Source organism: Dryobates pubescens, chromosome 33 (assembly GCF_014839835.1).
Source record: "Dryobates pubescens isolate bDryPub1 chromosome 33, bDryPub1.pri, whole genome shotgun sequence".
Classification (NCBI taxonomy): Eukaryota; Metazoa; Chordata; class Aves; order Piciformes; family Picidae; genus Dryobates; species Dryobates pubescens.
The window spans coordinates 7,696,832-7,708,835 of NC_071644.1; the positions used below are offsets into that span (position 1 = coordinate 7,696,832).

Sequence of the window (12,004 nt, forward strand, 5' to 3'; positions counted from 1 at the left end):
TGACAACACTCCTTACCTGAAAATTCAGAGACAGCAGGAATGAAGTGATTAAAGGAAGGAGAGGATAACATGGGACAGAATAACCAGCTGGATATAGCTGAGGAATTTTCCTCCCATACAAGTAGAGCTACAAAAGATATAAACAATCTAAAAGGTAAACTTGCAGCTACACTACAGAACAAAAGGAAATGTGGAAAATAAGACAAAGATTAATGGCAGATCAAATCACACCAAAAAAAAAAAGAACACAAAGGAGACAAAAAGGAGGATAGTATCTTTTAAAAAAGTGCAAAGATCAGGAAACAAATTTTATTCTTGGTTAAAAAAAAGAGAAGTGTTCTGTCATTTTTCATGTCTGAAAGGCATAAATAAAATCTAGAGAAGGAGGTAGGAGACAGAAAAGACATTAAAGATAAGAATGTCTTCCCCAAAGAGACACAAGGTCACCCTGCAGCACCAATCTAAGGCAAGAATGCTTCCCATTTTCCCAGCAAAAGACAGGGAGAAAGCTGCAGCCAGCCTACAGCCAGGCTACTCCAGACAGCAAAAAGGCTCAGGAGCAGCAGGGACTGCAGGTCTGCATCCCAGGCCCTGCCTCTGCAGAAGTGCCACTGTCCCGGGACCTTCTCCTCCCTCTTATGGCATTTGTGTCATTGGCCTCCTAAAGAGCCTGAAGGTCCTTCCTGCTCATTGCTTGCAGTTTCTCCAAGGCCTTCCTCATCTTGCTCACTTCTGCATGGTGGGAGCAGGGAGAAACACAGGAGACAAGATCAGGATGTCAAAGAAACAACTCTACTGCCCAGCCCAGCTGAACTTCACATGGTGAGGCAGGATTCTCTTCTTTTTTCAGCCCTCCCATTTATACTTTTTGCCCCTCTGTGCCTTCACTGTCACCTCAGCACTTCCAAGCTTTTTCTTTCCCCTGAGCACTTCCCACAAATATCTTCCACCTCTTTCCCCTCCACTGCTTCCCAGTCAATTCTTTCTTCCCTCCCCTTGTGCTTTGCACAAATGGCTTTTCCCTCCAGCACCTTCCACAGAAAGCCTTTTCCCACTATCCCCCTGACATTTCCCTGCAGAGCATCTCCCTCATACATTCAGTGCTTCCTGACAATTCATTTCTTCATCAGAAAATGAAACAATCTTTCAGGTGAAAACAAAACAAGAGGCTTGGGCAATTTTTTCTTTCCCCTGGTGAGATGAGACAATGTGTGAAGCCCAGGAGAGGCAGTGCCCAGACCTGTGATGGTGCAATACCAGTCAGGGTATATTTGCTCAGTCTAAAACTGCAAGAAAAAGCCAAGCCCAAGCGTCACTGCTGTAATTCCTAAGCCTTCAGCAGCAATGTGACACAGTTAACTGTTAGCTGTCAATTTTTTTCCCCCCTTCCAGCCCACTCTTCCAGGCCTTTCTTTTGCAACACACTGGGGAAACAGAGCAGCACTTTGCAGTCTTGTAAGACTCCAACTCCAGGTCTCCATGGAAGCAAAATATCAGCTTTCCTTTGCACCTCCAAAGAAAGCTGAAGCAGCCCTTGCTTTTATGCAGCACCATAAAGTAAAACCAATCATAATGGAATTAAGAGAGATTCTTTGCCTGAGGCAGAGGCTGATTCCTCTAGAAGATTCAAAGTTGGGGTCAGACTGCTTACATCAATGTTCCAATGTGTTTCCACCACATCTAGCACAGGGCCAGGGGAAACAAAAAAGGCAGCTTGTTAATGAATGTAGCACTATCCAGTTTAACTGCTCCAGCAATGGATATAGCTTGATGTTTGTAATGGAGATCACCAGATAAACCAGGGCCAGACACCACCTCAGAGTAGCACCATCTGGATTTTGAATACCCAGCTACTTGTATAGCACTAAGGAGAAAGTGTAGCTGCATTAGAAGTTATTTCCACTTGTTCCCAAAGCATAAGGTGGAGGACATCCAGCTTCTTGGCAGTTATAAATCAGCTTCCTGCCACTTCTGCACTGCTGCCTGGACAGGCCAGGATTGAGCCTAGCTCTAGAAGGCACCTCCCTCTGTTTTGGGCATTGGTGCAAATGCTGGATAAAGCCTTCTTTACCTGTGCAGTCTCACTGTGGGACTCAAATCAACACCAAGTCATTCTCCCCAGGATTGCCAAACCCAAATGTCTGTACTTGTGATAGAGGAAAGTCCAATAGCCATGCTGAAAGACAAACCAAAACCCCACAGCTATCAGTGTGTCAGCAGCTGTTTTGCTGGAGTCACACAAAACAAAATGGGGAATATTCTGGTTTTCCTTTCCAGATGCAAAGTTGCAGGCCATTAAAATTTAATCCACTCAAAATTAATGCAGAAAACCACCACCCCCCCCGGGAGACCATTGTTTCCCACAGCCCATTCATAATGCATGGAAAGGGGGAAAAGTAACCCCCCAAAAAAGGATTAAAAAAAAAAAGGAAGGAAAAAAAATGGAATCATCCTTTAGAGAATTACAAATTCCCTCCATCAGGAGGTAGATTCTTGTTCTACATGTTTTCATCTTGTCTGTCCTCTGCACAGCAAGCTGTTGTGATGCAATTCACAGAGACAGAGGCATGGAGATGTGAGATGCCTACAAATCATGTCCCTCCAGCATCTCCCAGGTGCTGGCTTAGCAGGTAACTGTACCCTTGTCTGTACCTGCTGAGGTGAAGAGAGCCACATCCAAAGCTGTAAATTAAGCCTGGTCCTCAGTTCCCTCAGCCTTACATCAGCAGTGAGCAATGCTGGCTGCACGCAAAATGAAGCGGCTTGAATCACAAGCAATGATTCAGGAGCAAAGAGCAGCTCACTCAAAGGTGAAATAAGGGGGACTTCTATTCAAAGCCAAAGACACCTGGATACCACAACAAATGGTTTGGTTCAGAGAGTTCTCATGCAGAAATTCACTTTTGGCTTCCCAGATCTGAAAGCCTGAAACCCTCATCCTGAGCAGTGCACCTCTTTTCCCCATGCTGTTGGAGATGTAGATCCTGAGCTCCTTGTTCCAGGTGCTGTGACCTCCTGCCTCATAGGACTATTTCAGACAGGCCCAGATGATCTCTGTAGCCCAAGCCTTTTTTTTTCCCCTGCACTTATGGGACAGTACCAGGAGTTCAGGCAGCAGAACAGCTTGCCCAGCTTGTGGAATCTCTGTCCCCCAAGGTTTTCAAGGCCTGCATACAGCCCTGAGTAACCTGGTGTCATTTCACAGCTGACCCTGCTTGGAACTCAAAGCTGAACTAGATGACCTCCAGAGCTCCCTTCTAACCTGAATTTCCCACAGTGTAAACCTCTAGTAAACAAAGATCAAGCATTCACAGAACCCAGGATTGCTTTGGTTGGAAAAGCTCTCAAAGATCATCGAGTCCAACCATCAACTTAAAACCACCATGGCCACTAAACCATGTCCCCAAGTGCCAGGCCCCCTACATTAGGATCTAGGTAATGCCAGAATTCAGAGGAGAAACCTTTCATTTCCACATTAACACTGTCACAGTGGAATACCACTGACAGCAGGACAGACCTGCTTGCTTTGAGTCAAACAAGATCCTGAGCCCTTCGTGACGCTTTCACTTCTTTCCATTGTTCTCTTCATTTATTAAGGTCAATGCCGAGGTGGTACAAGGCTCATTATTGATACATTTGATTTTCACATCTGGCAATTCATGACAGGATGAAGAACAGAACAGTTAACACTGGTTGACAGAAGCTGACAGAGATGTACAGGAATCAGTGCCACTCCGACAGCCCTGCGCAGAAACCGTGACAGAAAAGCCTGACCTGAAACCTTTAAGAGACCTCTGACCCAAACTGACTGCTTCAAATCCCCTGAATCACTACCTGCAGTTTGTCTGAATGGTCTTAAAAACACTGATTGCCTTCCTTTTCCCCCAGCAGTCAGCGTCCTTAGGGATAAAAAAGGAAAAACTATGGCATTGTCCTGCAGTGTCAATGAATGACATCATCTTCCTGTTCCTGCCACGCTGCGTCTTGTCAGGCTGCTTAAATCAAGTACAGAGGAGAGTTAATAAAAGAGAACACTTCAAATTTGGAGTCAGCTGCACGTGAGAAAGAAAACAAAGCAAGAGCAGCAAACACATGAAAGGAGTTTCTGCCTGGTGAACGACAGACCTTCAGTTCCTCAGCAGATGACCAAAGGGGTTATGAAGAGTACCAACAATGCATTTTCTTCAGCGTTCTATAAACTTCCTATACCCTCTACTAGCAAGCTGACACTTCACAAACCACTTCCACAGGGATAAACATTTACACAAACAGCTCACATGATGAGGAACAGGTGGCATGTGAATAGCAGTACCCCTCTACAGAAGAGCCATTCCCCTGCCTTTTGCTTTAGGTGCTCAGTTTCAAGTGATACAAAGTCATTTTCTGTTACAGCACTCAACTACATACAACACTTAAGTAAAAACTAGCTCAGTAAACACCTCTCAGATGGTAACTGACTCTATTTTGTGTACATATTAAAGTTCAAGTAATGACCAGTCTAAGTTTGTCTGGGTTTGGTTTGTTTGGCTTTTTCTTCTCTTCTTTAAAACCAAACAAACCAACAACCACTTGGAGAGACAAAAAACACACTCAGGGAGATACATTTGTCTACGGAGACTACAGGAACAGATCTACCAATAGAAATGGGACAAATTCTCAGCACTAAGGCACAATAGAATTAATACTAAAGTATGGCTAATCCCTACAGACTACAGCATTGAGTGAGCAGTTAACAAGGGGAGTGTCCCTGTGCTCCAAACGCTCGGCTACAACGTGAGTGACATCTGTGTTTCAAGAGGTTGGTTTTGTTCCTTTACCTTAGTGCAGCTGCACACAGCATTCCTAAGAGGGGGGGTTTCAGCGGGAAGTGATGGTGCTCAGTTACACTCTACTTAACTTTATCATTAATTCTAATGGGTTCATACTTGCACAACTAAATGGAGTTTTCAGACTAAATCTGCCACTTGCAAAAAATCGCTCTGTGTGGAAGCTACCAACATCTAAAGGGAGAAAAGCAGCAGGTTTGGTCGGTGTAAAGATGCTGATGGGTCACTTGAGCTGACCAGAAACTCCCTTGTTTGCCCAGACAGTGGCCAGGCTAGGTCCCCCAAGTTTTGTGAGCATCATAAAGCATGATACAAAACCCACCTAAGCCACAAGATTTAGGTGGGATTTGTACCAAAATCGCTCGTAGCTATGGGGGTTGTGGTACCACCAGTCTGTCCTCCCGCAGATTTTAAACAACATTCTCCCTCGGGAAAAGAAACAAATAAATAAATCAATCAATCCAAGCAGACTTCTAAGATCAAGGGGATTTCTAGGCATAGGCTTAAAACAAGGATGTTCTGGAGAGTCTTCTCAAGAGAGACCTTCTGCTTGCTTTTAAAGAACTGACATTTTTCTGGCACTTGTGGACCTTTGCCATTATTTACTTTCAATCCACTGAGATCCCAAGAGTTCAGTGACCACGCAGGGCTCAGGAAAAGCTGCCCTAGGAGGAAGAAGAGCTGCAAATACTGAGGAAAACCCCAAATCCTGGAAGTTTGGGCAAGGCGAACCCAAGCCACCCAGCGTTTCAAACAACACCCTGGGCACAACCGCTGCCAGCAGAGTTTGGCTGAACCTCTCCCCACCTCCCCTGGAAGCGCCGGGAACGCGGCACCGGGCTCGCCGCAAAGAAGCGCTCTGGCGAGAGAGCCGGGAGAGCCTCCGCACCCCGGAGGTAGCCACTGGAGCGTCCTCCGCGCCCGGGGCTGTCGGCTCGGCCCCGCTCCGCTCCCGCTTCCCCCGGGTTAGGCGCGGCGCGGGGCAGCAGCGGCCGGGCTCATGAGGTTCTCGGTGATGTAGGCCACCAGGAGACAGATGAAGACGAGCATGACGCAGATTGTGCCCCCCACAGCCGTCATGGCGACCACGATGTCCCGCATGGCTGCCGGCTCCACGCGGAACTCCACGCAGTGCGCGGGGGGCGCGGGGCGCGGCGGCGCGACGCGGGGCTGCAGGCAGAGGCGGTAGCGGACGCTGCCGTGCGCCTCGGGCAGCAGGTAGTCGCGGCAGGCAGCGCCCAGCTCCACGCTGTCGCAGGGGAAACGCGTGTAGGTCCCGTCCCAGGAGCAGTTGAGGGCGAAGCCGCGGAGGCCGGCGGCGGGGCGCGGCGGCCCCCACTGCAGCAGGACGCTGCCGTTGCGCAGCACGTTGGCCACCAAGGCGCCGCCCGGGGAACGGTGGGCGCGGCAGGCCCGGGCCGAGCACTGGAAGCCGCGGGCTGGAGTGCGGAAGCAAAGCCGCCCGCCCGCCGAGCCTTCGGCCAACACCTTGTAAGGGCACCACGGCTCCTCCTCCGCCGCCGCCGCCGCCGCCGCTTCGGTCCGGGCCTCGGCCCGCCGCGGTGAAGCGGGAGGCGTTGGTCCCACAGCCCTCAGGGCGGGCGCCGGCGCCCCGAAGCAGAGCAGGGCAAGGAAGGGCGGCAGCAGGCTGGGCATACCGGCCGCCGCGGCATGGAGCCGAGCCGCGGTACCGGCGGAGCGGCGCCGGTTATAAACGCGGCCACCGCAGCCGCTCCGCCGGCCGCCAATGGAGAGGCGGCTCCGCCGTTAACTCTCGCTGGGCTGCGGGGCACTCGCCGCGCTGGGCAGCGCGCACAGGACGCGCAGCCGGCTCCGGACCGGCGGCGGGGGAAAGCCCCGGATCCGACCCCGAGAGGCTCCGGGTTTGACCCCACCGGCGGGGAGTCCGCAGCCCCCGGTGGGCCGTTTTTGGGTGCCCCGAGGGCTGCGCCCCCCCGATGAGGGCTGGCTGGAGGCGGCTCAGCCCCCTCCGTCTCGCCCTCACTGAGCTCTGCATCTGGCATCGCTCCGGGATGCGCTGCGCAGGTCCCGTGGAGCTGCGTCCCAAGGGATGAGGTGAAGCGGCTTCGGGCACCGGGGGGTGTCTCTGCCGCCGAGGGCTCACAACTAGCAGAGATTTGGTCCGGGGCAGGCGTGTAGAAGTGACAGCTCCCCAGCTGCTGAAGCGCACTTGTTCAAAGCGGGTGTTAGAGGGATGTATTGGTTTATTGATTTATTTAAATGGCTTTATCTGCAGACCTGGGCTGCTTTAACCCCTTGGGATCGGAAATTCAGAGAAACTCGTCAAGGATGCAATACAGGGAGAAAGACCTGAGTCCCCCAGGAGGTCTGCTGATAGCTGGGGTGAAGCTGTAAGTCTTCAGTGCACACTAGTCCGTGAAACCAAAGGAAAAAGATACTCCTCCTGTCTTCTAGACATGCCATTTCCCCCCTCTCTGCAGCAGGATCAGCTCACACCGTTCATCCACCCGATCCAGAGCCAGCTGGGGATTTTGCAGCACGGGAGAGGGCTGAAGGAGACAGCAGTGCTCCATCCTTCCAAGCCTCACCACGGTGCTTTCTGAATGACCTTGAAAAGCTTTACACTGTGGCATAGGTTCGTTTAAATGTGGAAACAAAAGATCCCCGATTAAAACACATTAAAAACACTTACTCAGAGTGACGTTTGGAGAGGCTTTGAACAGTTCCATCGGTAAAAGCTGCTTTAAGTCTTCTCTGAGTTGCTGGTTTCATTCCACACACAAAAAGAAAACCCCCACTGTGATTTGTGGGTTGGTTGGTTTGTGTTTTGATCAAGTTTTACATAGAGCCTGTTTCAGGCTTTTTAACAGCAGAACCTAAGCATGGTGTAGATTTAATGTGTAAGGTAAAACAATGAGGATGTTTGATGGTTAAACCCCCTAGAAATGTGCCTAAACACAGTGGTGTCGTTTTTCTTCACTGCCTTACCTGTTTGGGAGCACAAAACCTGCAGGTCACCAGCTGGGTTTTCTTTAGAGGTCTTTACTGGCTTATAGAGAACTTACAACAAAAATAAAGCTCTGAAGCCTCTTTTTGTTTCATTGCCTCAACAAGGAAACTCCAAAAAGACCAAAGCAAAAGAAAGAAAGAAAGAAACAAACCCCCCAAAACAAAAACAACCAAATCCCTCCAACCCAAACAAAAGTTACAAGGCTTGGACTTCACTGCAGGGTGTTACTTAAATATAGACAAAGTGCAGTTTAGCAGCAACGTGGAAATTGTTGGGATAGTTTGGGGTTTCTGAGGCAGGGGACATCAAAATGACCAAAAATAGAATCACAGAATCAGTCAGGGTTGGAAGGGACCACAAGGATCATCCAGTTCCAACCCCCCTGCCATGGGCAGGGGCACCTCACACTAGATCAGGCTGGCCAGAGCCTCATCCAGCCTGGTCTTAAAACACCTCCCTGGACAACCCATTCCAGGGCTTCAGCACTCTCACAGTGAAGAACTTCTTCCTCATGTCCAGCCTGAATCTCCCCACCTCCAGCTTCATTCCATTCCCCCTAGTCCTATCACTACCTGATATCCTAAGAAGTCCCTCCCCAGCCTTCTTGTAGCCCCCTTCAGATACTGGAAGGCCACAATGAGGTCACCTCGGAGCCTTCTTTTCTCCAGCCCCAACTCCTTCAGTCTGTCCTCACAGGAGAGGTGCTCCAGCCCTCTGCTCATCCTCGTGGCCCTTCTCTGGTTATTGGATTTGGCCCTTTTTTAATGGAATTGCCTTTTTTACAGGCTGTGGTTTCTGATCAAACAACAACAACAAAAATCTTTAAACCCAATTTAAATGTCAAGTGTTTGAAGTTCTTTCCACATCTAGCTCTTAAGCAAATGTAGTGTTAAGAGTGAGGGTGCTTGTTAGTTGCTACAAAGCTCTTTTGATGCCAAGAGGTATCAATAGCAATCAGTGGGAAAATGATCAGCATAGAAAAAAAGAGGCTGAGGTTGTAGTAAATGCTGCTGTCCTCAGAAACCCCTTGGTTACCCCAGCATAGGAGGTGGTGTGCTGCTGAAGGCACTTCTTGGCGGCCAAGGCAAACTTGCCTCTGGAAGTTCCAGCCAGGATGCAGAACTGAAGCTCTGACAACTCTTCCTGAGCGATGTGTGGGTGTTCAGGGGATGTTTGGAGCCACACCAAGCAAGTTGTGCCCCCTTAATCTTTGTGTAACTACTATTAAGAGCAGACTGCCCTTGAGAGCTGTCATCTTTTCAGTGACCAGGGGAGAGATCTGCCACCAGCTTCTGATACTGCTTGTGATTTGCAGTGCCCCTTCGAGTTCTTCTGTCGGGAGATCCAACAGAGGGAGCTGACATTTGGTACAGGAAAGGAAAATATTTGGCCTGGGGATGTGCAGCCAGCCCACACCTGCAGTACACAAGGGTTTAGGGCATGTTCTCCTCCAGCTATTTTCAGATGTCTCAGAGAAAACATCTCATTAAACTCCCATTAGATTGTCACATTTTAACCTCCCCTAGAAGATGCCATGGAAATGAATGAACCTAATCATCCTAAGCAGGTTTCCAAGTAAGTGGATTGCAGAGAGATAGGCTTCATTAAACAGGGATTTCATTTGCCTAATCAATAGGCATATGTGTTCCTCAGCCATGCCTTTGTTTGGAAGGGCAGAGAATCTGCTGTTCATTCTCATCATCTGGCTAAAGGTGAGGCCAAACCACTTGGACACCACATGAACCCTGGAAACATGTTTGTTCACAGAAGTCTAAGCTACATTTCACTGGGATCCCAGAGAAAATAAAGAGCAACCCAACCAAACCTTTGTGACACCAGCACAGGGTAACAGCACCTGAGCCTGCTCCCTTGCACTGAGTGTCTAAGCAAACCCCAATCATTCATGCAAGAGACAAGCAAACCCACATGCTCTGGCTTGGTCCTTTTGCCAGCACTGGCTTCATGTGAACACTTTGTGTGGTTGTTTGCTCTCGTGGTAATCCAGCTGTTTCCTCAAACCTTTTGCTGTGCCCCAGCCTGCAATAAAACTCAGCCTGGACTTCTCACTTGCTGCTTCAACAGTTTGCCACTGAAGCAAAGCACTGTTCTTTGCTTTGAGTGAACCCCCCCCCAGGCAGCACATCAGAATTAGTAACATCCCTTATTGCCTCAGAGGCCTTCAGACAGACACAGCACCACAGGTTTTCTGATCTTTCTCCCTTGGGTTTGCCGTCTCCCCTTTCATCTCCTCTTAAAAGAAACAATCAACTAGTCTTGAAAGAGGGGCAGCTTGCTGCAGGCCAGCTAAGGAAGCACTAACCACCCACAGCTAACCATTTTTGCAGCACTGTGCTAATTTTAGTCTTGGATTCAGCCAGGGCAGACAATCCCCAGAGCAGAGATGCTGAGGGCAGCCTGCGACATATGGTTGCTAAAGCATTTCTCCTAGGAGGGAGCTTTACATTTAGGGCTGAGTTGCTACAGTGCCCTCCAAGTCATAACTTTGAGGATTACTCATCCTAGACAGGCAAAAGCAGAGAATGTGCCTCCTAATTTAGATAGCTCCTGCAGCCTCTCTGAATCAGCAGGCTGCCTCACCCCCACCGTGGTTCTATTTCCAGCGCTTGATTCACTTCCAGTAAGGTCTGAACTTACCTTCTCTGACAGCCCCTGGTGAAGAGATGAAGGCAAGAGGAGTGAATGAGGTTCAGGGGTCAGAGAGCTCTGCCTGCCTACCTTGCTGGGGCAGCTTGGGCTTGAAGCTCACACCACAGACTGTGTTGGTCACAGATCATAGAACGGATTGGATCGATAGGGACCTTAGAGACCACCTAGTTCCAGCCCACCTGCCATGGACAGGGACATCTTCTACTAGACCAGGTTGCCCAAGGCCTCATGCAACCTGGACTTGAGCACTTCCACAACCTCCCTGGGCAACCTGTTCCAGTGTCTCACCAATCTCAATGTAAGGAGTTTCTTCCTAATCTCCAGTCTAAATCTGCCCTCCTCAAGCTTCAATCCATTCCCTCTCATCCTATCACCACAAGCTCTTGTCAAAAGTCCCTCCCCAGCTTCCTTGCAGCCTTCTTCAGGTACTGGAAGGCTGCTGTAAGGCCTCCCTGGAGCCTTCTCTTCTCCAGGCTGAACTCTCCAGGTCCTGCACTGAACTGTGACACAGTGACATCTTCCCAGCCCCGCTGAGAGTTAAAGGCATTTCTGATTAGGATGCATCTGAACCACTCCAGCTGATCTGTTCTGAACGTGCTATTTATAGCAGCAGTGGAGGCTGACAAGCATTGCATCATGCAGCAAGGTTGGTAATGTAAAGCACTAATGCAGCATTAACCATTTCAAGCCATTCTGGGTGTCAGAAACCCCAGCACAGCTTCGCAGTGAGCTCCTTAGTGGGCTGTGTGAGCAGCTCTGGCATTAGGCTAAGAGATCTTTGCCTGCTCTCCCTGGCACAGCCTCTGGTTGCTGTCCTGCTTTTGGCACCTTTGCTTATTCTGCCCACAAAGGTACCAAGCAGCAGAATGAGCCCAGGGCATGTGTCTCCTCTGGAGATCTGTGTGCACACCATGGTCTGGACATCTCTCTGCTTAAAGCAGGCTGCTCTAGGGAGTGATGCAAAATGGGAGGTGAGGAAGCTTTCCTAACTTGGGGTGTTGCTGAAGCTCTCAGATGAAATGGTTTAGGTCATAGAGGAGCTGGACCACCCCTGGATTTCTGAGCCAGGAGAAGGCTGGGACAAAAGGAGAAGCACGCACAGAGGATGCTCTGCAGGTCCAATGCCTCTTTGCAGGGCTGGGAGAGCTCTTTTCATCTTAAGTGGTGGGTTGCAGCTGAACTGCTGCTGCCCCTATGGATGGGGTGCTCTGCCTTTGGCTTTCTTAACTTAGCTGGGATAAGGTGTTGAGGAAGAGGATGCAGTGGCTCACAAGCACACATACACTGGTTGGCATGTGGTTATTTCTGTTGGTGCTCATGGGCAGCTCTCACCTCTGCATTACTCCACACAAAGCCCAGGCTAACCTCCTTCCCACCTTGCTCTGGTGGGAGCAGAGGATGTCTTAAAGCAGCACAGAATCACTAAGGTTGGAAAAGGCCTCTAAGATCATCAAGTCCAACTGTCCACCCAACACTACCATGGCCACTAAACCGTGTCCCAAGGTGCCATGTCTACACC

The 12,004-nt window shown here is 49.7% G+C and overlaps 1 protein-coding gene across 1 annotated transcript; it reads right to left on the minus strand.

Moving 5' to 3' along the window:
- Window positions 1–3,422: 3,422 nt before the first annotated feature.
- On the minus strand, window positions 3,423–6,669 carry FNDC10 (fibronectin type III domain containing 10). The gene has a single exon (XM_054175798.1). It carries the CDS (start codon window positions 6,480–6,482, stop codon window positions 5,793–5,795), a length of 690 nt encoding a protein of 229 aa, XP_054031773.1. The 5' UTR covers window positions 6,483–6,669; the 3' UTR covers window positions 3,423–5,792.
- Window positions 6,670–12,004: the final 5,335 nt, after the last annotated feature.